At 40.0% G+C, this 27,297-nt stretch overlaps 14 protein-coding genes across 14 annotated transcripts; 8 read left to right on the top strand and 6 right to left on the bottom strand.

Annotated features, from left to right (window-relative positions):
* Nucleotides 1–284: 284 nt before the first annotated feature.
* LSM04_008401 (uncharacterized protein) lies at nt 285–4,370 on the bottom strand (the record flags this gene model as incomplete). The annotated part of the gene is made up of 1 exon (XM_067331485.1): nt 285–4,370. The coding sequence occupies one exon, from the start codon at nt 4,368–4,370 to the stop codon at nt 285–287; it is 4,086 nt and encodes a 1,361-aa protein (XP_067193184.1).
* Nucleotides 4,371–4,969: 599 nt separating this feature from the next.
* Nucleotides 4,970–6,313, bottom strand: LSM04_004496 (Tubulin/FtsZ; the record flags this gene model as incomplete). Its single annotated transcript, XM_067331484.1, has 1 exon — nt 4,970–6,313. The coding sequence occupies one exon, from the start codon at nt 6,311–6,313 to the stop codon at nt 4,970–4,972; it is 1,344 nt and encodes a 447-aa protein (XP_067193086.1).
* Nucleotides 6,314–6,812: 499 nt separating this feature from the next.
* Nucleotides 6,813–7,889, bottom strand: LSM04_004625 (PUB domain; the record flags this gene model as incomplete). Its single annotated transcript, XM_067331483.1, has 1 exon — nt 6,813–7,889. The coding sequence occupies one exon, from the start codon at nt 7,887–7,889 to the stop codon at nt 6,813–6,815; it is 1,077 nt and encodes a 358-aa protein (XP_067193090.1).
* A 228-nt stretch (nt 7,890–8,117) lies between these two features.
* LSM04_005154 (uncharacterized protein) lies at nt 8,118–9,107 on the bottom strand (the record flags this gene model as incomplete). The annotated part of the gene is made up of 1 exon (XM_067331482.1): nt 8,118–9,107. The coding sequence occupies one exon, from the start codon at nt 9,105–9,107 to the stop codon at nt 8,118–8,120; it is 990 nt and encodes a 329-aa protein (XP_067193107.1).
* Nucleotides 9,108–9,231: 124 nt separating this feature from the next.
* On the bottom strand, nt 9,232–9,954 carry LSM04_006360 (Ankyrin repeat-containing domain; the record flags this gene model as incomplete). The annotated part of the gene is made up of 1 exon (XM_067331481.1): nt 9,232–9,954. One exon carries the CDS (start codon nt 9,952–9,954, stop codon nt 9,232–9,234), a length of 723 nt encoding a protein of 240 aa, XP_067193144.1.
* Nucleotides 9,955–10,285: 331 nt separating this feature from the next.
* Nucleotides 10,286–11,620, bottom strand: LSM04_002783 (Histone RNA hairpin-binding protein; the record flags this gene model as incomplete). Its single annotated transcript, XM_067331480.1, has 1 exon — nt 10,286–11,620. One exon carries the CDS (start codon nt 11,618–11,620, stop codon nt 10,286–10,288), a length of 1,335 nt encoding a protein of 444 aa, XP_067193050.1.
* A 1,264-nt stretch (nt 11,621–12,884) lies between these two features.
* On the top strand, nt 12,885–13,331 carry LSM04_005368 (Phosphopantetheine binding ACP domain; the record flags this gene model as incomplete). Its single annotated transcript, XM_067331479.1, has 1 exon — nt 12,885–13,331. One exon carries the CDS (start codon nt 12,885–12,887, stop codon nt 13,329–13,331), a length of 447 nt encoding a protein of 148 aa, XP_067193119.1.
* A 1,180-nt stretch (nt 13,332–14,511) lies between these two features.
* Nucleotides 14,512–17,115, top strand: LSM04_007824 (uncharacterized protein; the record flags this gene model as incomplete). Its single annotated transcript, XM_067331478.1, has 1 exon — nt 14,512–17,115. The coding sequence occupies one exon, from the start codon at nt 14,512–14,514 to the stop codon at nt 17,113–17,115; it is 2,604 nt and encodes an 867-aa protein (XP_067193167.1).
* A 2,004-nt stretch (nt 17,116–19,119) lies between these two features.
* Nucleotides 19,120–20,205, top strand: LSM04_002929 (uncharacterized protein; the record flags this gene model as incomplete). Its single annotated transcript, XM_067331477.1, has 1 exon — nt 19,120–20,205. The coding sequence occupies one exon, from the start codon at nt 19,120–19,122 to the stop codon at nt 20,203–20,205; it is 1,086 nt and encodes a 361-aa protein (XP_067193053.1).
* A 294-nt stretch (nt 20,206–20,499) lies between these two features.
* Nucleotides 20,500–21,681, top strand: LSM04_008044 (XPG N-terminal; the record flags this gene model as incomplete). Its single annotated transcript, XM_067331475.1, has 1 exon — nt 20,500–21,681. The coding sequence occupies one exon, from the start codon at nt 20,500–20,502 to the stop codon at nt 21,679–21,681; it is 1,182 nt and encodes a 393-aa protein (XP_067193170.1).
* A 402-nt stretch (nt 21,682–22,083) lies between these two features.
* On the top strand, nt 22,084–22,650 carry LSM04_001954 (uncharacterized protein; the record flags this gene model as incomplete). The annotated part of the gene is made up of 1 exon (XM_067331474.1): nt 22,084–22,650. The coding sequence occupies one exon, from the start codon at nt 22,084–22,086 to the stop codon at nt 22,648–22,650; it is 567 nt and encodes a 188-aa protein (XP_067193034.1).
* Nucleotides 22,651–22,947: 297 nt separating this feature from the next.
* Nucleotides 22,948–23,967, top strand: LSM04_005487 (uncharacterized protein; the record flags this gene model as incomplete). Its single annotated transcript, XM_067331473.1, has 1 exon — nt 22,948–23,967. The coding sequence occupies one exon, from the start codon at nt 22,948–22,950 to the stop codon at nt 23,965–23,967; it is 1,020 nt and encodes a 339-aa protein (XP_067193124.1).
* A 379-nt stretch (nt 23,968–24,346) lies between these two features.
* On the top strand, nt 24,347–25,201 carry LSM04_004706 (Ccc1 family; the record flags this gene model as incomplete). The annotated part of the gene is made up of 1 exon (XM_067331472.1): nt 24,347–25,201. The coding sequence occupies one exon, from the start codon at nt 24,347–24,349 to the stop codon at nt 25,199–25,201; it is 855 nt and encodes a 284-aa protein (XP_067193093.1).
* A 611-nt stretch (nt 25,202–25,812) lies between these two features.
* LSM04_008833 (uncharacterized protein) lies at nt 25,813–27,267 on the top strand (the record flags this gene model as incomplete). Its single annotated transcript, XM_067331471.1, has 1 exon — nt 25,813–27,267. The coding sequence occupies one exon, from the start codon at nt 25,813–25,815 to the stop codon at nt 27,265–27,267; it is 1,455 nt and encodes a 484-aa protein (XP_067193202.1).
* Nucleotides 27,268–27,297: the final 30 nt, after the last annotated feature.

Raw genomic sequence — 27,297 nt, 5'->3', positions numbered from 1 at the left:
TGAAGAGAACATCAAATAGTAAAAGTAAAAATAGAACAGAGCAGCAGAAAAAAAAAGTATTGCACTGACGCACATTCCACATAAAAAAAAACAAGAGAAAAAACTCCGTCCCCAAGAAAGGAAATAATAAAAAAAAAAAAAGAAATAAATATCACTTTGTTTAACTGGCAATATGAGGTCCATCAATCTTTCATTTGAAAGTTCTTCTTCGTTTGTTTTTTTTCACCAGTTTTAAAGATAATCAAAAACGAAAAAAAAAAACAAATGTACACAATTCCACTGCTCTACAAACGCAGTTCCTCCAACAGATAACGATAATCACACAATACAGTCCAAAGTACTTCCGGAATGCCATGCACACGGCGCCGTGCGGCTTCCTCTGCAATAGAGTCTGGAGGCGGGGCCACTGCTATTGTTGTTGTTGTTAGTGTTGTTGTCCCTTTCTTACTGTGAGCTGCAGCCGCAATCATTTCGCGTTCAAACGGTGTGCGGCAGAGACGGACGCAGCGGTCGAGCAGCCACGGCGGCATAAGACGTTGATTGGTACGAAACAGTCTAACAAGACAGTCACGCAGAACCTTTTCCTCAAGGTAACCTGTAAGTATGTCATCGTGTGCAAAGAAAGCATTGCGCAGTAAGTGATAATCCCCACCACAACCTTTTAATAGTTCTTCTCGCACTAGTCGATTCATTTTTAATCTGCCTTTTTTCACACGATCCTCAAGGAGGGATTCCTCTGAACCTCCTCTTTCTCCTCCTTTTTCTGTTTGTTGTGGTGAGGGATTAACCGAAGAGACGCCTGAAATAGATGATGGGGTAACCATACGCTGCGGATGCTCTGATGAAATAACAATAGAACCATCAACCATGTCTTCCATTCTATTTCTATTATCATTATCATCATCATTACTTCCGTTACTCTCGGGGCTTCCTTCATGCAACTGCACATAACTCTCTTGCACCACAAGATCTCCTACAAGAGAGACATAATGACATTGGTTACCATTTTTCCCTTGTGATAATCCCATAGAGACTAAATCACTAATTTCACTTTCCGTTAGATCAGGCGCAACAGCATAGAGAGCACGACCGAGATCTTTTGGTGTGAGAAATCCATCTTGTGTACGGTCATAGTTGCTACAGAGTGAAAGTAGACGCGAACACTTACCATAGAGTTTCTCTGATATACTTTTAGAGAGTTGAGGATGCCTAACTCTATCCACTTCTCCATCATTCTCTTCTACCATACGTGAACGATTAGGTGGAAGTGGTGGCATACCCGGAAGTGGCACTCTTTGCCGCTGTGCAGATAAGTCGGCATCATGAGATGTGCTCTTAGTACCCGCTGATGATAATCGCATTATACGCTTAGTATTTACTGGTGGAGTTGGTGTTGGTGGTGATGCATCTGGAACAAGTGAAACACGCACAACAGTAGGTTCTGATTTATTCGTTTCCCTCGTACCGAATAATGCAGATTTGCATTCCATGCTGTTCGTACGATAATGATGTGACAGCGTTGAGACATCACCCTTGGAGTGTGAAAACGGCTGCACACTTCTTATACTTCCTCGCAAGACGTTCTTACTACTTCCACTACGATACATAGAAGAAGTACTAGCGACAGAGGTAGTGGGGGATGATTCTTTTTGCCGGGGTTGCTCCCTTTGAGGAGTACAACGTTGTCGAGATACAGAGACTGAGTCTTCAGTAGTACTGAAACTTCGCTGTCTCCTTTGCAAAGAGTCAATAGACTCAACATCTCCTCTGGAAACCTTTTCATTACTTTTTCGGTTAGTAGAACCACTGCTTCGTCCCAAACTTGTTGTACGTTTAGGGGGAATATACCTAATTTTCTTTTCTCGCTCATGGGCTAGTGATGAAGCAGTGTGCTGAAAAAGCCTCCCAACTGTCCTAGGATTACTATGCAAGGGTGAGCTACCACGTGTGGAAGAGGCAGAACGAGAGGCCACTTCATTAGCATCCCCTTTTACTGTATCGTGATTTATTATCGCTCGCTGTGCTTGTACACGTTGTGCTGATGTATCACTGTGTTGAGTCTGCATTTTATCTACAACATCGAAACGCTGAATGTGTTTGGGTTCCGGAGTTGTATCATTCAAAAGATTAGAATACCTCTCCTGAAACTCCATTTCTAGACGTCTGAGAAAGTCCTCCTCCTCTATGCGTTGTTTTTGACGTGCTAAAAGCTCCCTATGAAGTGCTGCGTAGTCCTGTGATATCGTTGTTTTCCCACTAATACCATCATTAACCTTTTCACTGAATGGTCTAAATGTCCCAGCTAGTATACGCATCGATTGGGTTCCACTACGGTTTTCTACGGGATGTAAATACGGTGGTGGAACACTAAATTCAGTTTCCTTCTGAAGACCACGTGCAATCGGTACGTCGTAAGGATGGGGACTCTCTGAACGTGAAGCTACTACAGAACTCTGTTCTACATTTTTTGCTAATATCACGTTGGTTTCCTTCTTAAGATCAGAAAATCGAGATGACGACGGTGGCATTGCAAGACTTCGGATTGGTGACGCTTGTTGTTGTTGTGATGTTTTCATCTCTGGCGAAGGAGAGACAAACACCGTTGATCCAGAAAGTGGTTGTTGGTCGGCAGTAACTATCGTACTGCGTCCCTGCGGAGTTCCGGTAATACCTGACTCTGCCAAATGGGTAACCGTAACACTGTTGTGTACACTTGGTGGAGGACTAAAGCTATTCATATTATCTTGTGAGAATACATCCATTTTAGACTTATATAAAGTATGCGGCGATGATGATTGTCGTCGTGGCGACGGTGTCAACTCGCACGCTGCCGAAAGTAATGTTCCACTTTGACAATTGTTCCCTTTCGCGTTTTCGTGTGGTCGTTTCTTATTCGTTATTTCAGCTCCTTTATGAATGAAAGCAGATACTGGTGGCACAGGTGGAGGCGATGGTTCAGGTGCTCCTGTAATCCAAAGGGATGAACGGCGAATACGTTCTATTAGACTGGAACGCATGCGTGAAACAAGCATGCAGAAGTCTACACTACTGAGTACTCGATCAATACTGTTATCCTCGCCACTGTCAAAAATAGTATCAGTCATATCAGACTCATCTAAATCTAAAGAATCTGCTAATGCCTCTAATTCTGGCATATGTACTTCAATGCCACGTCGATGTAAAGCATTCCATATTTCTCGTAGTGTAATCACTCCATCCCTATTCTGATCAATAACACGGAAAACCTCACGAAGTGAAATCAATTCCCCACGTCCAAAGACCCCTACGGTGGAAGTTCCATGGCTCACTCTAAATATGTTATGTTGCGTCATTCTATCATTTATGCGTATACCTCTAGAAAAAGAATTAACTACATCTTCTGTAGCCTTCACATTGGAAACTACGTTTTTCGTTGCTGATGTTGGAGTTTCGATATTCTGTATCCGTTTCACAGAACGATCATTATTTCGCTCGCTATTTGGGAGTGGAAACAATTCTTGCTCCCTTTTTTCTGAAGAATTTCCAAGTGGTAAATGTTTTTTACTAGTCTCTGAGCCTTTTGGAGTAGAGCTCTCAGAAAGGGCTCGAAGTTTGGCTTGTTGTACCATTTTCTCCACGGAGGAAGCTCGGTACACTGGTGAAGAGACACGGTCCACGGCGTTTTTCACAAAATCCGATGTTTTCACATCTTTTGCAGCGTGTGGATATGATCTGCTCTTTTCCTCGTGTTGTTGTTCTTGTTGTTTGTTCTTACTTTTCTCTACCGCGGACTCGCGGCGGTGTGGGAGGACAAAAGGACGTCTGATAGGAGATTCCTCAGGTACAGAGACACTCGCGATATGTGAAGGAGCCGAAGTAAGAGAGGTATAAAAATTATCATCTCGTCTTTTATTACCCTTATTAAGCTCCATGATGTTGTATTGTGAATTATTATTTGATAAACCGCCCTTCTGGATAGAATTAGTGGTGGTAGTGGTGCCTATAACAGGTGAACACCACTGTTCTCGTGATGGATATTCTACTTCTCTATTCACAGCATCATTTTCGTCTGAGAATGGTGAAACCGATCGGGTGTCTCCTGTGTTGCTGTTACTGTTGCCATTACCACTACTATTCTCTTGTGTTGGGGAGGTCATGGTGTTACCTGCGAGAGAACGCATACTTTCTAAGAGTTCCACGTAGTGAATGTGATCACTTCCTCCTATGCGGAACTGCTCCGTGAGTGCCTCTGCCTGCTCTGATGAACCGCCATTGCGCAGGAGAACCATCTCGAAAACGTTCTGCGGCAAGAAACCTGTTCGGTTTTTGTCTGCAGTACGCAGATCTTGCTCTAACTGCCCAATAGAATCCCTCAGTTCCTCCTGATACATCACGGCATCCAAGTAGTGTAGGCAAAATAAAATTCAAAGAGATTGTAAATAGTATGACCAGTGAGGAATAGAAGAAGGGAAAATAGGAAAAAAAAATGTAACAAGGGGGTTCGAGAGAGGAATATCTAGTTCCAGTAATAACCTTCTGCTAAACAGGGAGTAAGAGAATAGAAGAAGCAGAAATAGAAACAGAAAAAGTAAATAGAAACGAAAAGTATACCGAAACCAATATATATATATATATATATATATATATATATATATATATATATATATATGTAAAAATATACCCACATTGCATTTTAAATGTAATGTTAGAGTAGCCCTGAACTCATGAGACAATCCACTGAGTCGGCAGAAAAAAAAAAAAAGAATTTTGGAATATTACTTCCCCATTGCACGTATTTAAGTCTGTATGTTTGTACTCGTATAGTTTCTATTTTCAAAACACAATAGCATCACCACTACTGGGACTCCTTTTCCTTTCCTTTCCCTCTCTGTTTCTCTATCGACAAATATATATATATATATATATATATATATATATTTCTCCACCACCATCGCGTCAACTCAGAGGTTTGTTATCTAACACAATAATCCTAAAAATTGCGGATGTAATCAGAGCTCTCACATGCCTTGTATTCACTCACCAAGCTTTCTACAACCTCCCTAGAGTGTTTAAATTCGTCAAGATTTTCCTTCATAGGCCCGTATCTTTTATACTGCTCTAAGAATACACCACGGTTAAATAAAAGGTCAAATTGTTTAAGTGTTCGCTGAAAGAGAGAGTTGATACTGGTATGATTCGCCATCACTAATCCACTTACACGGTGCCGTGTATCCAAGTAGGGAGATTTCTTTGAAAGAATGACTTGAATTGAAGCGGGTCCCCATGGAATAAAGTTAGGCGATCGTTCTCGGATACGTTCAAGTGAGCGGTGTACTTGGGCTGGATCTACATCACCTTGAATAAGATTTAACAAAGAAACGTAGCATCCACTTTTCATAGATGTTGAAACCATCATATTTTTTGGCATTAATAATCGTCTCATTACGTCATGTACTGATGTTTTTTGAACAGATGATTGAATATTAGAAGTGTCTAATGTTGTTGGGGTGTAACCAGTACAAATAAAGTGACACCTCGGTGTCGGAATCAATGATGCCAACATACTCATGAGATCATTGTTCATGTATCCAGGATAACGTAAGGTAGCAGTCGATGCTGCCATTACGGTACTTACCAATCCATTCATTTGTTCAACAGTGGGTGAAGAAATATGAAGGTTATCTGTCGCAATACGATTTAAAGCTGTATTATCCAAGACAACCACACAATCAGCATGTAGCGTTAAACGTTTAATTGCGAGTAAACTATTGTATGGTTGCACAATAACATCACTATCCCCTCCACGGGATTGGTTTGGAAAAACACTATATGTCTGAATTAGTTTCTTTGGAAATCTATCATTAAGGTGTTCAAGAAGATAACTTCCCATACCACTTCCTGTACCACCTGCGATACTATGAGTAAGTACAAATCCTTCAAGACTATCACTATTTTCTGCCTCACGCTCAATCATATCAAAAAGTGTTTCTTGTACCGTATCACCCAATTCATACCCATGTGCCCAGTTATTTCCAGCACCTCCTCCTTCTGAGTGAATGTATACATTTTCTGGATTAAAAAGCCGTTGCATGCTACCCCGCTGAATTGCATTAATTACACGCGGTTCCAAGTCAATAAGAAGTGCACGGGGAATATAGTGATCATCGTCCGCTTGATAAAAGAAAACATCTTTTCGATCATCACCACCACTAGCAAAGGGTTCTACAATTCCATCGTGACGAATTCCATGCTCAGCGCAAAGTAATCGCCAGAATTCGGAGCCAACTTGGTTTCCACATTGCCCTGCCTGAAGTGTTATAATTTCGCGGGGCATATGAACCTATTTTCTTCTTTTATCCCGTAATGATTTCTTATTTGTATGCGTAAAAGCGCTATTACCGTCACCTCTCAGTCTTTTTTTTAGGTCTAGTCACACACGTTCACAGAAAACGTGGAAGCTGGTTTTAGTATTTCTACCTATCTACAAAAAAAAGGAAAGCAATATATGGGTTCTTGCACGTAATACAGAGGTGCTTGTTTCCTTTTTTCTTCTACTATTTTTTTTTTCTAATTCAACAAATTTCTATGGCACCCCTTTCCTTCCAAAGCGCTTTAGTAAAAGGAAAGAGAAAATTAAAAATCAGTATTACAGCGTTTGTAGGGAGAGTTTGACGGAATAAATAATAATAATAATAATAATAATAATAATAATAATAATAATAATAATAATAATAATAATAATAATAATAATAATAATAACCGGAAAAATAGAAACAAACACAGGAACCATCCTTTTTTTCTTGGAAATAAGAATAGAATGATTAAAGAAACTTCTACAAATAAACAAAGGGTCTGCCATGTTTTTCCTTCGCTGACTCCAACCTCTCTGTCCATTCATCTTTCAATAGATGCAAATACTCAATATCACCATCCTTGTTAAATTTCTTAAGAAGTTTTTGGCCTTCTAGCCGGTCTTTTCGTACAATTCCTTCCATACCTTTTATTGCAGCAATTTGTTCTATACATGACGCAATGTCTGCAATAAGACGTGTACCAACAAGTCGTACTTCTGCGTGAATTTTTGCAGAGCTATCATCACGGTGGGAAGAAGCTCTTCTATGCCTTTCAGCAACTCTCTTTCGAGGCGTTTCTTTTGAATAATTCTTATCCCTAGAAAGATTTTTTGTATTTATTTCTTGGATACTGACTCTCTCTGCATCTATCACAGCAACATCTTCCTCAACCCTAGAAAGGGGTAACCTACGAACGACTTGCAACAATGATTCCCACACCATGGACCTATTCAGTGGAAACTGGGGTCGAGACATTATCACTGGATCATGACTCATCTCCTCTTCTTTTTCATACTCATTATACAACACGGTAAGGCGCAAAGTGTCCTTTACATTCTCCCACTCCTCATCGGTGGGGTAAACTCTTGAATCAGCAAAGTCCTGTGGAATTGCAACACTCTCCAAATCACTACCATCTGTGAGTCCAGTTAAAAAACGCAAAAGTGGCAAAAACTTATTAGCCTCTTGATTTTTTTCATCATTATTTTCTTGAGTAAGAGCAGATGTAGGAGTATGAACCCGCATAAGAAAACACAATTGTTTCGAAACACCTTTTATACAATCCAGATTATCACCCTTAAAAAATAATAATGAATTTTCAGTATCCTGTTCAAAACCGAGTTCCACGAGCCACCTAATGAGGTTAAACAAATTAAATGCCGGGGCGACACAACTTGTCCACCGCAAGGAAGTTATATTGATTCTCCTGTATTTACTTTCCAAGGGATTTTCAATGATATTTGTGAGTATGGTATTCAAAACTTCAAGGCCCTTCTTGCGGCACTCTACTGAAGCATTACGATGCATCAGATGAAACAAAAACTGTAAACTTTGCATAGTCCGTACTAGGTAGTCATCTGTCTCATGAGTTTGGGACCAACTATTCCCCATATCCACGAATAAAACCCCAGAAAGATAAAAAAAAAAATCAAACAAAAAAACAAAGATCACATTTATTGCGGAGCACATTAGAAGAAAGTGGTAAAATACTACAAGAACTATGTCAGTTAAGCAGCAAAACGAAAGAAAAGAAAGGTTTACAATATTTCTCCAAAGAACATGGGACTACACATCTCCTTTGCTTCTTTCTTCGCATTTGAAACCAGAAGCGAGTCGCTCTTCTAAATTGTGACGAAGTTCTACTATTCGTGTGGTAAGAAACTGATATGGATCAGCGCATTCCTTACGCAATTTACCACTACTCAAAGCATATCGTGAGAAAGTACTTTTTTCATCTGGGGTTAGTATAGAGGATGTTTTGAGAGAATTAGGTAGTACACTATTAGGTTCAGCGGTTGTCACTCCGGGATCATGTGACCACCGAACAAAAGAAAAAGAAACTGGTCCTAAATCTGAAGTTACCAGGGAATCTCCAGAAAGGTTTCGCCGCTTTGAGGGTTGAGTATTCTCCAATACCTTTCCCCGTTTTCTACGTGTTGGTCGCTTCTCAAGAAGAGATTCCTCACGCTCTGCACGTTCATAAAAACCAAATAAGTAAATTTTGTCCTCAGCAACATGCATAAGCGTATCCATCCAACTTTCCTCAGTTCTCTCATGATCCATATCATTTTGCGAGAAGGGATTCAAAAGCCATGAACGTACAAGTTGTTCTTCTTGAGTTGTTTCACGCGCACTTGCGACTGGGACTTCTAAATTTCCAACAGACATGCGAGAGAGCGTCTTTTCTTGAATAGTTGTACTATCTTCGGCACCTCGCTTGGAAATCCTTTTATTAGAAGAAACGCAGTTGCTTGTTAACGTATGAGACGCCGTAACATCATGAGATGGAGAAGTTTCAGTTTTATTCCCATTTGTTTTCCTAGATTCATCCGTAAAATTTTCACAAAGCCAATAAGGGGGAGTAATATCTATGCTGAAAGGAACTACAACCTCAATAACAGGCACCTTTGAGTTTAAAATAAAATCTGTTGTGGTATTTGACGCATTCAGAGTCCCACTCTCAACATCACTCAATAAACTTTCATTTGCCTTCATTTGGGGCAGCTCATTTAACAATAAAAAACCTAACGCAACTTGTAGACAGAAGAAGAACATGAAAAAAAAATAAATAAAACTACAGATCATCTGTAAAATCATGAGAAAAAAATAAAAATACTGCAAAAGTTTACATCTACGAAATCAGTAGATCTCTTCTTTTTATCTATTTCCTCTTCTGATTTCAAGAAAATCCGACAAAAGACTGAGGGAGCCAATCACGACATAAAATAGCGTTTAGTTCCCTAAGTTCTTCCAACTGCTTTGTTGTCATAGCCCTTTCACAATTATCTTCAGCTCTTCTTCGAGCACTATCAAACATCAAATCCGTTTTATCATTACATTTGGAGAGGAAAAAGGTGACGACTGCTTTATGTCCACAATTGGCGGCGAGGTCCATAGCAGTGTTCCCTTCAGAATCTTTTAAACAAATATCAGCACCTGCCTTGGTTACCAAAAAATCAACCATGCTGGCATCCCCTCTCATAGATGCCAACATTAAAGGCGTACGTCCAGAGTAAGAATGCGGCAAATCAACTAATGTTCTAGTCCCAGGTCGGAATCGTAGTCCTGTTCTAGAGTAATTACCCAATGACATTGATTCCATACCTTTACCAGTAATATTAGGGGATGGAAATAGTAGTATCTCCATCATTTTTACATCTGCGCACCAAGCTGCATAATGAACAACATTAAAATGGAACATATCTTGTGGATACAAGGAGGCACCATGATCAAGCAATAACTCAGCGAAACTATGCCTGCGAAGACTCACTGCCAACATAAGTAAAGTCATTCTTCTTTCTGCATCAACAAAATTGACATTTTCTGGCGTTAATAGTTCTTCAAAAAGTGGAAGATCATCATTTACCATTGCATTATGAAGTTCTTCAGTTCGACTAGACATGAGCCCCAACTAATATAAGCCTATTTTTTGTTTTGGCGAGAGAGAGAGAGAGAGAGAGAGAGAAAAGCAAAACAAAAAAAAAAAATCGCGGTATTTTACAAATAAAACATATTGCAAATAATAGGAGAATCATTACATACAAAAAGGAATATTCACAACAAAATGTGAGTTTATAATGTTACTATTAAATTCTAATAGAACAAAAAATAACAAGAGAGAATAATAATTAGTAATAATAACAAAAAAAAAAAAAACACATTAAAAAACTTTCTAAAGAAAAAAAAAACGGGGGGAAAACATTAAACAATCTATGGATGATTCAGGAAACAAATTATTGCTCCGGAAACAGGTTTTGAGAAACAGGATCTACAATCGAAAGTTCCTTTTTACTTTCTTCTATTTTTGATATGCTCTTCAGAACAACTTCTTCTGATGATGTACCTGGAAACTCCATTGTACCCTTATTACAAGAATCACACGGAGAAGATGTGTGATTAGCAAAAAGATTTCGCTGTAACACTTCCACACCACACAACTTTGTTTCCTTTCCGCTGCTTGAAAGAAGTGTGACTCTTCGAGGTGCTGTTGAGGGTGTGCGCGCCTTCTCAAATGTTGAAGGTAAGGAAGGAATATTTTGAGTTTGTTGTGTATAGGCTGGAAGGGCGAAAATGTTATCCCATAGTTGTGTCGGTGGCTTTATAAATGCACCAGTAGAAGTAAGTTCTGAATGATGATGAAGATGATGATGTGGTAGCGTTAATGGAGAGCTGTATCTTGGATCAAACGGTACAAAAGATGGCGTAAACCATGGAGGATTATTGTCACAAGAATGTAGTTGATGACCTGTAGAAGATCCTGGGAACATCTTTACATTATTAGTAATGTTACTTCTCGATTCTGGGGTAGTGACGTCATAACTGATTTGTTGTGGGGTCTGTTGTTGAGAAATTACACCAGTTTTTTCGGGAGTTGATATCGGTTTATTGGGGACTGAAGGTGCAACATAAATTTTGATACCTGCATCCGCAGGAGATATATCAGCACCTTTTATTAACGAAGATGCTGAGGGAGGAACAACATTACATACCGGCTCATAGCAATCTTCACTGCGAAGAATAAATTTTAAATTTTCTTCTACAGGTATCCTTTTTGGAACATAAGACGAGTTCCTTGCTTCTCGTATTTTATCTGATGAAATACACACGCGATTTTTCTTTGATTGGTCTGAAAATACCGGGCTTACCCACTGAAGACGTTGTTCTTCCACAATTCTCTCTAATGTTTTTGAATCCTCATCCTCTCCGTCAACAAATACAGAATCAAACATATGAAGTGCCCTACGCCATTTTCGTAACGAAACATCCCAAGATCGCTTACTCCCTCTGTTAACATCCGGGGGTGAAAGTGGAAGAATTCCTCCACTTTTTAACAAAGGATCATGATTTATTAATTTAATCATGTTACGATAGCCTTCTGTAGCATAACCATAAGAAACCTGTTTTTCTCGCTGAGATATGCGGCGTTCCTGATCAGAAGAAGCTTCACAACGTCGACGACCACTGCTACGTCTTTCAACCGTCTTCTGAGCTGTAGTCACTAGACACCCACTTCGATCAGAAATCAGCGTAGGTCTCACAGGAGTTTCCAGATTTATATTAATGCTCATGGCTTACCTAGTTACAGAGACACTCGCGTATGAGCTTAATTTGCTTTTCATGAAAAAAGAAAAATAATAAAAAAACAACAATAGTTAAGCAAGGAAACAAAAGAGAAACTTAAAAAAAATTCACTATAACGTACCAAAAACTCCCTTGCAATTAATGGATTGAAAAATAAAAAAATAATTAATAATTACAGAAAAGTAAAAAAAAAAAACGTTATCACAAAAGAAGCAAAAATTCCCATCAACTGGTCCCACAAATTCGAGCACCCCAAAAAACAAAACAAACACCAAAAGAGAAGCGTACGAACACGGGAGGCTGAAGACACTGCCTCCGCAAAACGAACCAGAAAAAAAAAAACACCTCAGAAAACGGAGACCCCCCCCCCCAAAAAAAAAAAAAAAAAAATAAATAAATAAACGCCAAACGTAAAATAAAACAAGAAAAAAAAGTTCGCCTGGCAACCCCGGCGGCGGCCCCCGGAGGGAACCCCTCTTCCAGCGGCTGGCGGTTCATTTTGGTGGTGCCGGGGGCCTCGCCGGAGCGGTGGTGTTGTTTCTCACTTGGCCTTCGCTTCTTCCATTGTTCGGGTGTTTTCGCTCGGGGTTGGGGTCCTCCTCTTTGATTCATGGTTCGGTCGCCCGTCGGGGAGGGCGAGGGGCTGGGTTGAAGAATATTCAAAGTTGGTTTCTTCGAGTGCATCAAACGCGATATGGATTAACCATGGCTGGATCCTTTTTTTTATTTTCGTTTGTTGCGGATGTATGGTCGCACATTTCGCGGTAAAAAAGGAGCGGGTGTAAAAAAAAAAAAGAAAGAAATAAAAAGTCAAAGAAAAACTCTGTCTTTGGAAATGCTCAGTATAAAGGGTTGTGAGGAATACGTGCATAGTGAAAATGGAGTATTATTTCTTTGAAGTATAAGAAGAATACAAGTCTTCACTCTCTCAGTTATTTTATCCCGTTATTGGATTTTTTTTTCCCGATGTAGTATGCATCTTAATGCAGTGGTTTTATTGTGTTTTCTCCATCCCTTTTTATCCGTTTTTTTTTCCTTCTTCTTCCATATGATTAAAAAGATTTTTTTTCTATCCCTCCCTCTGGGAGAGTGGGTGGGGTTTTTTTTTAAATTTCTTGAAATGGTAATAATTATATCACCTCTAAAATACACAAAGAAAGAGATTGATGGTCAATATTGTTGAAATTACCTGAGTTCATTATATGCTCTTTTGCTAGTCCTACTTTTTTTGTTTTGCTTATTAAAGTAAAGATGCAGCGTGCCCAAATTCTACGTAAATATGCCGTTCGTGTCGGGGTTCTCAGTTTATTGACTTCGAGATGTAATGTTTTCCCCCCAGCAAGTGCTCCCCGGTTCTCTGCCATTACGCATCCGCTTAATTTTTCTGCTCGTTTCCACTCCGAGGGACATGGAGGGGGAGATGAGGCCACACGTGCTGGACAGTATCTTCTGAACAAGGATGATGTTCTGACTCGTGTGCTTGAAGTCATTAAAAATTTTGAAAAAGTGGACGCTTCAAAGGTAACCCCAGAGTCTCACTTTATTAACGATCTTGGACTTAATTCATTGGATGTCGTTGAGGTTGTATTTGCCATTGAACAGGAATTTATTTTAGATATTCCCGATCATGATGCTGAGAAAATTCAATCTGTTCCGGATGCAGTTGAATATATTTCTCAAAATCCAATGGCCAAGTAATTTTTGTCATCCATCTTCTAGGAAAAGGGTTGTAGTAGTACCAGAAATTGACATGCCTGCTGGATTCGTCATCAAAAGGACGATTTTTTCAGCAGTCAATTTTGTTTTTTTTTTTCCTTTTTGTGAGGATAGCATTGCGAGTGCGGAAAAAGTGTTTTTTTTGTAATTTTTCCATTTAATGGATCATTTTTAAGAAGAGAAAAGCAGAAAAATGAGGAGCTTGACTGTATCTGTGATGAAAAGTAGACATAAAGGGAACCAATGGAATTTCTATGAAGGAATTTTTTTCTCAATGTGTCCTATTTTTTCTGAGTTGTCATGATTTTTTTTTGTTTTTTTTTTCCCCTTAGTGCTGCCTTTTTCTTCTTCTTTTTCTCTTGCTTTAAGGTAGCTTTATTCCCTTGAAGAAGGGTTACCATGTTTGGGTGATTACATGACCGTAAACCTCTGACGTACATGTGACGTGTTTTTCCATTTTCCAAGAAAGGATGATCCTCTTTCTTGAAGACAATTGAGATGCTACGAATAACATGACTCACTTTGCTTTCATGTCGTTTGTTCAATTCTTTTAGGTAAGTTACCTAGAAGGTTGTTTCTTTTCATTGACCTCATTCTTTCAGTTGATGGGAGTATATAGTGGGGTTTCCTTTTTTGATTTTCTCTAAGGATCACGAATAGTTTTCTTACAACATATCCTCTGAAAACAATTGAATTGCCAGTATTGTGGAGCAGCGTGGTGAGAATTAATTATAAATATGTCCTACGGGTCGAGTGGTATACATAATGAATTATTACGTATGGAGGTATGGGAGCGACTTGTTCGTATTATAAATTTTTTTTTTCATGCTCGGTGATATTTTTTTGTCGTCTTAAGGAGTGTGAAGGAAATGTAAGAGATGCAATTTACCTTATAAAATTAAAATAAAGCTTTCACTTTTAGGGATGTTTGTCAACTCTCTATAGCAAATATATATTTAAGGTTGATTGCTTGCGTTATAAACTTTTTTTTATTTGTGACATTTTTTTTTCTTTTTTGTGGGCAAGGGTTTGGAAACAAAACAAAAAGAAGAGATAGATATATACAATTCGTTATAAAAGATATACACCTATATATCTATATATATATTTCATCGTTCTTACTATCATTGATAATATTGGTATTCTTGGATAAGGGTACGTTATGCAAGCAGTCAATCGAAAGGCTGGAAGCAGTGGATTGAGTAGAGTTATCCCTTGCGATGTCGCATCCTCTGTTGACGCAATTGTAGGGTCTACGGGTCGTGATATCAGAAAACCTTCTATAAATCGAAATGGAGCGGAGAACGATGATTTCAGTGATGATGAATATTCATCATCTCTCTTGAGTGAGGAAATGATGGCTCTTCCAGCGACTATAGTCAATGGCACCGCCAACCGATTCACTGGGATCGTCTCTCTGAGCGAATATGAAACTACAGATGATGAAGAGGAAGAATCAGAGAGTGAATCATCAATTGAAAGGAGTGGAGAGTATAAGCCTCTTGGATTTTCTATTGTTTTGGGCAATCAAGTAAAAGCGCAGTACAGGCCGAGAGCTAGTAGCTTTCATACTAAAATGTCAGTTGAAGTAGAAGAATCTGAATCTGAAGTAGAACTTGAGGAAAAAGCAGTTGCATTAAACGCGATCATCATAAATAATTTGGTAAAGCGGTTAAGAGACCCTTCTGTTAAAGTTGATCGTCGTGAATTTGAAGAATTGAATTGGAATGATCCAAACTTTGAAGAGGTGTTGCGTGCCTTGAAGCAAGTGGTCTCATATATTGAGGTAAAGGAAACCATGTTAAAGGCATCTAAAGAAGGTACAATCAGGAGTGCTGATCGTATTGAACAAAAAATCAAGGATATTCTTGTGGGAATACCAGAGGTTGTGGTTAGTAAAAACAGGGACAAAATTATCGAATCAGCAGGAAATTTTAAGAGAGAGGGAAAAACAATCAACAAATCGGAGTCCCCCCAGAAACCGGGCAAGGCACATAAAAATCTTGAGTGTGAAGGGGTTTTGGAGATGGCAGGTAGGAATGGAGTTCAAGGGGTTTCAAAGGAATCTCGTATGGGTGCTCAACCTTCCAAAAAGAAGAAAATTACGGATAGTATGATTCTAGCAGAGGATGCTACAGCTGTTATGAAAGAGGCTAACATGTCCTCTGCTAAGATCTTAAAAAAGAAGAAACGGGAAAGCCTAATACTTTCGCAAACATTTACTTATCCTGAGAAAGAAGCTGTTTTCTCGGAAAGTGGAAAACCAATGCGCCGAAGACGTGGTGATAAAAGCGCAAGTAAACTTTCACTCGTTTTTGATACGCTTCCAGATGAACCTGCTGAAGAAATTCTGGAAACGGAGTATATGATGCCGGATGAATTACAAAAAAAAGATTCACCAGAAGTGTTGAGAGCAGAATCCGCGAACGACGGGAATAAAGAGGCTAAACATGGTGAAAAAGAAATAACAACGAAAAAAGCAGAATCTTCATCAAAGAAAAAAAGAAAGATTCAAAGAAATCGAAGTCTTTCATTGGTTGTCGAGTCTTTGCCAGAGGATACAACGGATGGCCCTATCCATGAAAAGGATGTCAACCTTCGCACTAAAGGTGAAACTTCTCAACGGGATCCTCATACAAAGAAAAGTGGCAAGTCTTCCTCTAAGAAACGACGATCGCAGGGCCATGCCAATAATCGTTCAATAACCTTTACAGAAGTGGCTGATGAGGTAGATAGAGAGGGTATCGTTGAAGCCATTGGGGAAAAGTTGACTGATAAGCCATTTGTACCTGTGCCCCCAAGTGAGAGTAAAACGAAAAAACATGATCGACGTCGTCGAGAAAGAAATAATGCTTCTCGAAGCAATATTTCTTTTGCTGAGCTCCCAGAAGTTGTGGATCGAACGATCGAGGATGATTGTGCAAATGGTATCGCTGCGAATACGACACGAGTTTCTGGAAAATCTGCAGAGGAAGGAAAGGAGAAAAGAAATAATGCAAGAACTATAATACCATCTTCTGGTTCCCATAAGAAAAAAGAACCTGTAACGAGTGAAAAACAAAAAAGCGTACCTGAATCTGAAAAGAAAAAACACCGTCGTTCTTCTGTACTACGGAAATCACGCGAGTTGGAGTACTCTTTCATTCCTGATGAAGTAAATTATGAAATTAAAGAGAAGGATACTGATTCACAATCGCTGAGGCAAGCAATGGAAAATCCATCGCGTTTAAATGGACATCATACCTTATCAAGAAAAGATGGTCGAGCAACAAGCGAACAGAATGACCCTAATAGAGTCTTGCCACTTCTAACACCCAACAGCAGAAACTCCAGTATTCGTGTCACACAAGACCATACCTTAAGCCATTCATTGAACCTTGCTAAGCTACCGGATCTTGCAGGCAGCGAAATTCCAGACCATACTATTAACTCAATAAATGCTAAAAAGGAAGCCAAAAAGAAAGATTCACAGCAAGGTGATAATAAATCAAAAAAATCGCGTCGTCTGAAGGCCCAACATCCTAATCGGTCGCAAACTAGTTTCGTTGCATTACCTGATGAGGATATTCTTGAATTGAAGGAGAACGTTGGGGATATGATTAACGGACCTGTCACTGGAGGCCACTTACAATCTGAAGGCAATCTGAACAAATCGTCATCAAACTTGCGATCCAGGCGACTACACAACTCTGTAGCGTGCGGCGTGACATCTATCGAAATTGTTCCTCATGTTGCACTCGCTGACAATGTAGAGTTTCCTTCTTGATGGTTCATTTTCATCTCCTTCAAAAAAGGGAATAAATGTTTCCAGAGGACGTACAAGTTACGAACAAAAAAAATGTTGTTTTCTTTTTCTTTGCGCATGTGTGTATGTGATTATTTGCATATTATGCCCTATCCAATCCCTTTCTGGGGTTTCATCGAATGGTGTGAGGTTTATATTAGGCAATATATATTGTTTATTTTTATGTGTTTATTTTTTCCATGACATTATCAAAGCAAGTAAGAAAAAAAAAACATGGGAAACTGACATGAAAGTGAGAGTGAGAAAAAAAAAGAAAATGATGTCGTGTAAGGAACAGGAAAAAGAAGTAAAACGAGCCAACTGTACCTGATCGGTTTGATATTAAGCCGATCTGAATGGTAAGTTATCTTTTCCTGACTGTGAGTGTTTTGTTTATGTTTACAAGTGCTGTACAGTTGACATATACACATTCTTAAAGCGAGTGAATGTTAGTTGACAGTTTAAATACTGCTAAAAGAGAGGAGCAAGATATGGGACAGACACAACAACAACAACAACATATAAGAACTAAAATGCCAGAATTTTTTTTGTACTTGATTTCTTTTTTTTTGTCTATGTTTTGTTTTGTTTTCCTTTTTTGTTTTGTTTTCTTTTTACTACTATCTTCAACCTTCTTTTCGACGTTTCTTGTGGCTGTTAAACTAATATTTTTCTTTTCGTTTTGTTCCCTCTTCATCCTCGCTTTTTTTTTCTTTTGATTGCTTGCGAAAAGAATGATCGAACCTTGCGTAAATTTTGTTATTATATTTTCTTCTTCACAGCCTGTCCAAACGTAAGTTTTCTGAAAAACCCAGCCCACCCTCACCGCCCTGAGCGGGAGACGGGTTAAAAGGGCTTCTCAGCACTTCCATTTCGTCAGTTCTGTTATTTATTAGGAAAACAATTATAGGGGAAAAATATTGGGATGCATTTATTTTCTCAGGGAAAAAATTTGGTTCTTAGAGAAAATTATTATACTAGTTTTGTTTCTTCTATTTTATTTGCTTTATTATGCGGAAAAGCAAGGTTTAGATTATTCTTTTTCTTTATTTCGTTTTTTCGTTTTCATTGTTTTGACGTTGCGCCAATTTCCTTTTATTTACAGAAAAAAAGGGGTTTCACTCCTATTTTATCTGCAAGAAGGAATACTGGGAATGGCAACTAGGAAGCCGGGTTCTTCTATGCGGCGTTTTTTTACCTATTTATAAAACTATTATCAGCTGTTTATGGTACTCTCTTGACATACACAGGACCTGTAGGACCTCTATTCTGTGTTTTTTTTTTTATCTACCTCCTGTTTCTGTCAATTCATTTGTCGTTGTTTCTATTAGTATTTTTCTTTGATTTTCGTTGTTGTTGTTTTTTTCCTTATGGTAATACAGTTTTTTTTTTGTTTTCCTCTGTGCTAATCGTAGCACGAAAGGCAAACAGTCTCCAAAATGTTCGTGCATGTTATTATTTACTTCATAATATTGTTATAATTCTATTTTGATTTTTTTTCCCCCATTGTACTGTTGTCTGAGGATACCAGAGAACGTTATTTGTGGTGGACACCGCTGTCTCTTCTCTGGAGGGGAAGCATGTGTACGCAATTCTTTTTTTTTCCCATATGAACTCATGCTTCAGAGAATAAATCGTTGAATCAACCAGATGGTTTGTTAATGGAATTGCTTTCATCAGACGAAATTGTGGGTTGTTTCGCTTCTTTACGTAGAAAAAGAAAGAACATTTTCTGATGCATCAGTTGGGCCCATTATCTGCATTTCTTCTTCTTTCTTTAACTGATAGGGCGTCTCATGTTTTTCATGATAAGTGTCCCGTGTTTTTTTTTTTAATTATTACATTTGAGGAAAGTAAAAGTATGAGAGAGGCACCTGTTCTTAAAAAAAAAAAAACAATAATTTCTTTTTCTGTTTCCTCTTTATGCTTCTATCTTTTATTTGTTTATTTTAAGGTGTCTTGAAAGTGAGGCTGTGAGTCGTATGAATGGTATCAGTGGTACTCTCCTCAGATCTCTTACCACCGCCTGGTGTGTCTGATGCTCATATTTTGGTGGGACAACAGAGTGTTTCCAAAGGTGATGATGGGGACAAACAAGTTGTTTGCATTATTTTTGACTCCATTTCCTGTGTGGACATCGATGTTATTGCCGAACAAGTAGAGTGTCTCGAACAAGTGCTACCTTGCGGCATTGTATTTTTGGGTTTATTGTTATCAAACAATGGCGTGAGGAAACTTACTTTTATACGGAGCTCTCTAAAGGATCATTCACGGGGAGGTTCGCTATTTGCTGTGACAAACAATAACGGAGCATCTACACGATGTGAGTTATTACTGGAACCTGGTACGACACTACCACTGACATCACCGAAGACAAGACCTTTGTTCGTTTCAATTCCTTGCTACCTGAAGTCACCATTAAACATACTGCCACTTATAGTTAGAGCGAAGAATAAAGATGATGACAACTATGCATTAATAGATTTCAAGGGTCCTATTGTATTTGGAAATAGTGACTTCTGGAATTCCAGTAATGATATTTTTGCCATACAATTAGGTGGAACAATGGAAGAGAATGAAGATATAGTGTGTATACACATTACTTTTGCCCCTCTTATTTCATATGGTTCAGATATCTATCATGCGATATGTTCTTTTCTACCAAGATTAAAGCAAAAACCAAATGGTGTGGTGGTACGTGTGCAGTCTGCAAGGAACTATGGGATGAATTACCAATGGGTGTTTACACCCACTCAAAAAGGTTCGACCATTCTTTCCAAACCTCAATGGACTGAACTGAGAGAATTGATCGAAGATGGGGCTGGAGAGACGGTAAAAGTATTTCAAGTGGTGTCAGACGATTCTAATGAGCTCTCATCTATTCCGTCAAAGAATGCAGACGAGAAGGATGAAGGGAACTGTAAAGGGGAAAAACAGCAGTCGATAGTTCGACCAGTTGCTTTTAAGTCAGATAGAATTGAGGCTTCTCTATTCAAGTGGGTATCAATTGTCGTCGTTATTTTTATCGCCGGAGCCATGGCGTTTATTTGGTCTGGGCAGTTTTCAACGTAAAACGCGGTAGGAACAGAACCCACTCAGAGGGATATTGAATTTAGAGAGGGAATGTGTGTAAGTCTCTATTCATGACCTCCTGTTTATATGAAAGAAAAAAAATATGGTTTACTTCTTTTTTTTTTTGTTAATGCTTCTTTTCAATGTTTTTTTTTTGTTACATGTTGGGCCACGATTGCGTGTTATTTTTCTGTATTTCTAATTCTGGTTTCTGGGTGTTATTATTCTTTTTATTACCTAGAGGCAAATACCATAGAGAGTTCCGAGAAAAAAGAAAAAGAAAGAAAAGGATAAATGGGGATTTTAGGACTTTCGAAGCTTCTTTATGATCGATCGCCTTCCGCTATCAAGGAGAGCGAGTTAAATACCTATTTTGGTCGTCGTATTGCCATAGATGCCTCCATGGCAATTTATCAATTCCTTATCGCGATGAAAGGATTTCAGGATGGCCAAGGAGTGGAACTGCGAAATGAAGAAGGAGAAGTTACTTCACATCTTAATGGCCTCTTTGCTCGCACACTTCGGATGGTGGACGAGGGTTTAAAGCCTATATACGTTTTTGATGGTAAGCCACCGGCACTTAAGGCGTCTGAACTTCAAAGTCGACACCAAAAGGCAGAGGAGGCACAGCAGCAATTTGAAAATGCTAAAGAGGAAGGAAATGATGAGATGATGGAGAAGATGGGTAAACGTACCGTGCGAGTTTCGAAGGAGCAGATGGAAGAGGCGAAAAAGTTACTACAACTGATGGGAATTCCTGTTGTGCAGGCGCCATCTGAGGCGGAGGCACAATGTGCGGAACTTGTAAAGAAGAAAAAGGCGTGGGCGGTTGGAACGGAAGATATGGATGCCCTCACATTTGGTGCCCCAATTATGCTTCGACACTTGACCTATAGTGAAGCAAAGAAACGACCTATTGCAGAGTATCACCTTAGTGATATTCTCGCACAGACAGGACTTACAATGCCACAGTTCATTGATCTTTGTATTCTCCTCGGCTGCGACTACGTACCGAAGATTCCCGGTATTGGGCCACAGAAGGCATGGGAAGGTGTAAAGAAACATGGAAGTATCGAGGCACTAATGGCATCTCTCGACACGGAGAAGCATCCAGTGCCGGAGGGCTTTGACTTTAAAGAGGCACGCCGGTTCTTCCTCAACCCAGAGGTGACGCCGGCAGAGGAAATTGACATTCAATTTCGCGAACCAGATGAGGAGGGACTTATTCAGTTTCTTGTAACAGAGAAGTTGTTCAAAAAGGAACGGGTCATGAAGGGAATTCAACGTCTCCGTGATGCACTGACGAAGAAAACACAAGGCCGACTTGATCAATTCTTCACCATAAGCAAACCAGTGCCAAAGCCCACAGCCGCGAGTACGACAGCTGGGGCTAAGAGAAGCCGTAGTGCAATTGCATTGTCAGGAACTTTGCAGCACAAGGGAACAACTGGACACAAGAAGGTTGTTAAGAAATAGGTATTGCTCTCTTACCATTGGAAGCATAAAATAGAATGACTCCAATCGAAGAGTAACGGAAAAAAAAAGAAAAAGATTGTTACAGTGAGTGAAGGGAGAGATAGATAGAGAGAAAGGTGTTTGGGTTATTTCCAATAGCTTAACCCTGTCTTTCTTTGTCCTTCCCCCTCTTTCTCCCCCTTACTCTCCAAAAAGAAGATAAGAAGAGACGATCATAGAATGGAAAAATTAAATAAAATACAGTTTATATTTTTCTCATGCTACTTGTGTTTATGTTCTTTTTTTTTTATGATTTTTTGTGTTTCTTCCTTTTCTTTTCTCTCGTTCTTTTTTTTTCTTCGTTTTTCCACATATGTAAAACATCTCTTCTTTGTTACAGGCTGTGCTCGATCAAGACGAGTAATGTCAGGGGCTCTTGGTCATGGTTCATACCGCTCGGTAGTGGCAGGGACACAGAACGCTTCTCAACGCCTGACGTTCTACCCCTGTGCATATGAGTTAATTCAGCTACGTAGAGTGAACAAGGAGGTAGTACGCCATTTTTACGTGCGTGATAAAATTTTCGACAATAAATTTCCAGGAACTGCGCTCGCCAATGGCCTCTTCAAATTCGTCCCAAACCGACGTGAAAGTTATCATATGCGTGAAGTAATGGAGTCAATTCGTCGTCGCTCGATATGGATGCATCGCATTCAAAAGCAACGAGCAATAAATGCGAAAGTAGCTGAAGGGTTAGAAAAGAAATACGGTAAAGAGGCAGCGGCATCTATGCTTTCATTTTCAACCCCCGATTCTGACGCTTATTTTAATCCCAAACGTTATCAGGATGTTGCGAATACGTGGCCAAACTACTGGCAACACCCTAGCGCTTCTCATGTGGTCCCGAAGCCCCGTTGGCGTCGTGTTCCAGAATTGGGTGGCATTACACGTGTACAAGATCCTTTGACGGAGCAGGCGAATGACTACTAGTTTTGAAAAAAGAAAAGAAAAAAGAAGGACTGTTTAAGAGGCCATTGTTGCGATCACTGTGTGGTGAACTCAGGAACCTTGTCTTCACAAAAGAAAGTAGGGAGATACTGTGTATTTTTTCTTTCTGTTTTCTTTTGCTTTTTTGCAATGATGCTTTAATTGTGTCCTTTTTCTTAAATTAAAAAATTTGTTTTTTTTTTCTTGGTATTTTTATTTTCTACATATTTATTGGTGTATTCTGACATATGAAGACAAGGGCGGAGGGTAGAACTAGACTAAATAAAGGGGTGAAATTGCATGTCTAATGCAGATGATGGTTTTTCGGATTTATGGGAATGGTGTGCTGAGAAGGGCGTGGTAAGTAAGAGACTTTCTATTCATAGACACATGCAGGGCCTTATGCCACATCTCTCTCTCCACGTTGGTGAGGCCGTACGTGCTGGTGCCGTGGTCTTAACTGTACCCTATCTTGTTACGCTTAATGCACAAACTATTAGGGGAGATATGAAACCTTTAGCAGTGCCATCTGTTCGTACGATGTGTGCTTTTTTAACGCGCCTTGGACGTATGGATATTATCACGGCAAAATCTTTATGGTTGACATCCTGCGTGGCGTGCTACAGGAAATTGCTTTCTCAAGGACGTGATTTCGATATCTCACCTCTGTTTTCACGCTCATTAATGCCAATTCTTCCTTCACCGTTTGTGAGTTCTCACGTGAGGAGTTTCCCATCTATTGCTTCCACGCTTCCAGAGGGACTAAATAACGCAGAAGAGGAGACATTCCTTTCGTCGTTAAAGGTGGAAACAGAAGCCCAACTGCGGGTTGCACATGCTGCCCTTCAGTTTTATCAAAAGCGTCATACATCACGGGTTTCATCTCAGCTTGTTCCCTCCCTTGATGAACTGCGCATGGCATACCGTACCGTGATGCACCGCAGTATGCTTTTACCACTTGATTGTGTTCCATCCGCACCTGGTGATTTGGCTGATCTCTTTACTGAGCGACCGGATATTGAGGTATTACCATCTTTTGTCCCACTTATTGATATTATTCGTAGTCCTTCTGTACTGCAGCCATCAAATAATGCAGCCGGAGTCGTTGCTAAGAAACAAAAGGGTACTGTTGTATCACAGCCACCACCAGCAGTGAATTGTGCGTTATACACCTGCACCCATTCTGACTTTGTTTCATCAGGTAGTCGTAGGCGTGTTGTCTTTGAGACTTCACCTCTTTCTAGTCGCCGCGTAGTTGTCTGCGCCATGAGTGACTTAAAGGAAGGTGATGAGCTTTTTCTAGACTATAGTTCGGAATGATGAAGCATCTGAACAACCTACCTTTTTTTTTCATTATTATCTCTTTCTTCCTTGTTCCGCATTTATTGTATTCACACATGAGGTTGCAGTAACTACAGTTTGCAGAACGATGGGTTTATCTTCGTTTTCTCCTTTTTTAAATTGTTTTCCTTGTTTCCACTCTCTGTACGACTTTCTCAGAGACGACAGTGCAAGTATTTCTTCCACTGTCAAATTTTGTTTTGTTTTGTTTTTTTTTTTTTTTTTTTTTTACTTTTAACCCATTTCGTTTTTTTGTACTATTTCTTGATGATGATGATGAACACACCGGACATGAGCATAGTAACAAAAGAATATCAGTTCGCTAAGTACAACAAGAGTAAATAGAATAACTGAAATAATGTCGGAATCAACCGCAATTGATGTGAATAACAACACTGACTACAAGAGCATTGCAAAAGCGAGATTAGCCTTCAAAAACGGTGACATTGAGATGTCTAGACGTGAACACGAAAAGAGACTTCCGCACACTGAGTTCCACAGCTCCGCCGCAGCTGATTACATCAAGTCTGTTATATTTGGAGGTCTTGATGGTATCATGACTACATTTGCTATAGTTTCAGCAGCGGTTGGTAGCAATAGTAATTATGTTACTGTTCTCATTTTTGGCTTTTCTAATGTCATTGCGGATGCCTTTTCAATGGGTTTTAGTGAATACGTCTCTGGGGAGGCTGAGCGAGAAAATGCGCTCTCTGAACGTCGTCGTGAAGAGTGGGAGGTGGAGAATGCGTTTGACATGGAGGTGGATGAGATGGTGCAGATATATGAAGCCAAGGGCCTTTCCCACGAGGATGCCACAACCATGGTAAACATTATTTCTCGTGATCCGAAGCGTTTCGTGGACTTTATGATGACGGAGGAGCTTGGACTTCTCTTAGACCTCAGCGATGTGCACGGCCCGAAGAAGCAAGGCGCCGTGATGTTTCTATCCTTCGTTCTCTTTGGCTCCATCCCGCTGCTGGCGTATCTCTCCGGCCACGGCCGCGGTGTGGACGGCGTCTTTGTCGCCTCTTGCATCCTCGCCGCCACCGCGCTGCTGGTGTTGGGCTCCGTGAAGGGATATCTCACTGGCGTTAGTATGTGGCGCTCTGCGGCCCTGATGGTGTTTAACGGCATCGTCAGCGGGTTGGTCAGCTTTTCCGTCGGATGGGCGATGGAGTCCATGTTGAGGGCGGAATTCGGTGACACACAGTAAACGCACCCCTCCCCTTCCAACAGTATTATGGTTTGGTTTAAAGGACATTATACATCATTTCAAAATTTTTTTTTAATTGATATTGTTTTCTTTGGTTGGTGCTTGTTAGTTTTTTTTTTCTGACGGTCTTAGCCCACGACCAAAATTGGGAGGAAAAAAAAGAAAAGCCATTAACAGTCTGGAAGATGCTGAAGAGATGGGTAAAACAAAAAAAAAAAAAGAGAGAGAGAGAGAGAGAGGGAGCACACAAGGTTGGGACTGATTCTGAAGATGTTATATATGGAAAGAAAAATAATAAAAAATTATAATGGATAGCTAAGAGGAAAGACGGTAGAATAGGAAGAGGAAGAATAAGAAGAAGAAAAACGGAAAGGGGGAAGAAAAAACAGTGACAATGACAACGGTAACAGCGACAACATTGTTGACAATGGTGCGACCGAGCAATATTCAAGTGCGATTTGTATAGTTCTTCCATTATTTGAAATCTTCTATTTATATTTTTTTTATTCACATTTTGTGAGAGTGAATGTGTGTGTGCGTGCGTGTATGTGTGTATCGATAGCAAATTGTTCCTTTTTTTTCACTCTCTCTTCCAGCAGCAGTGGAAAGGGATGCCAATTTCCGTAGATGATGTTTCCTTGAATGTGTTGAAGGATTACTGTATTTTGTGTAATGTGTGGATTACAGGTAACGCAATGCAACATATAAGTGGGGAGAAACACGTAAAATGGAGTGAAGCCGCACGAGTGGTCTTTCGTGGGACGGCACCAGCAGCATGTGTGTTGGCAGCTACGCTGCTTCTGTATGAACTTGAAAAAGATGTACGCGATCATTATTGTATCCGTTGTTGTCATCATGTTGGGGGTGGATTTCGCCACGCTGTGCAGCACATTGGGAGTAGACATCATGTCAAGCGTCAAATGAACCCACTACGAGCAGCTCAATCTCTTGTGCATAATAATGGACGAATGCATTTCTGTGGTCTCGTTCAAGAAGTTATTTGTCCCTTGTGCGACTGTGTAGTTTCCACACAACCGGAAAGGCATCTGTTGTCTGGGAGACACCAACGGAACTTGCAAAACGTTGCTTCGTGCGGGAGTCAGATGCAGGTTGTAATTGCACGACGGGAAATGTGGTGTGAGTCACTATTTTCACTAAAGGGAAATATATGTTGCTCCTGTGTTGAATACATTCCTACCGAAAATATCATGTCACACTTTTCTTCCCCAAATCACAAAGCGTCGTCGGCGGCAACTGCAGCTGCCTTGAATTCTTCGACTTGTGTGAGAAAGGAGAATGTGGGAAATTTGCATTACCTGCTAGAATGCGCACATCAGTTTACCGTGGAAGGTTACTGTGCTGTTTGTGATCTCGTCTTGAGGTCGTCATCATCGTCAACAGTAGCGCATCACAAACAGGAAAAACGTCATAACATGCAATTACTGCGTGCACGTCGTGATCCGGCGGCATCGCTGGAATTATGGCGCTTACGATTGACGGCTGCTACAGAAAAGTATGAAAAACGAGTCCGCGAAGCCAGCAGTGACATAGACCCGACGACACTAATAACAAACACACCCCGTACTCCTGAGTGTGATGGTGTCTCCAATGGGATAGAGGTTGAACAATGTCTGGACCCAAATTTAGTGCGTAACGCCATTCAAAATGCCCCGTTGCTCTTTTTTTTTGTTAACGGACGATGTGTTCTGTGTGATGTGGATGTGGTGCCACAATCTACACATTTGATAGCAGCGTCGACATGCAAGAAACATTGTAGCACAATAGAGCATAAATCTGAACTCGAGATGTTTTTAGGAAAAAATAAAATGACGGATACCACAAATGTGGGGAGTAGAGTAGGAACATCCGCATCAGCAGAGTGGGCAGCTTGCTGGTATGAAGCGGTGTTTCGTTCTTTGCGTGGAAATCCTTTGTGGCAGGAACCTGCCGAAAGCGAGAAGTTTCAGACGTGTGATGATTTTATAGAGTTGGTTCAAGATGAAAGACAGTCTGCTCTTTTTGCTGATGCTCTTTGCGCCGGTGTCACTCCTTCTGGTCTTGCATAAATGGGAGTGATGCTGCGTTTCTTCTTCTTT

Source organism: Trypanosoma melophagium (assembly GCF_022059095.1).
Source record: "Trypanosoma melophagium isolate St. Kilda chromosome Unknown ctg18segment0, whole genome shotgun sequence".
In the NCBI taxonomy this organism is placed as follows: Eukaryota; Euglenozoa; class Kinetoplastea; order Trypanosomatida; family Trypanosomatidae; genus Trypanosoma; species Trypanosoma melophagium.
This window is presented reverse-complemented; position numbering and strand designations above follow the sequence as displayed.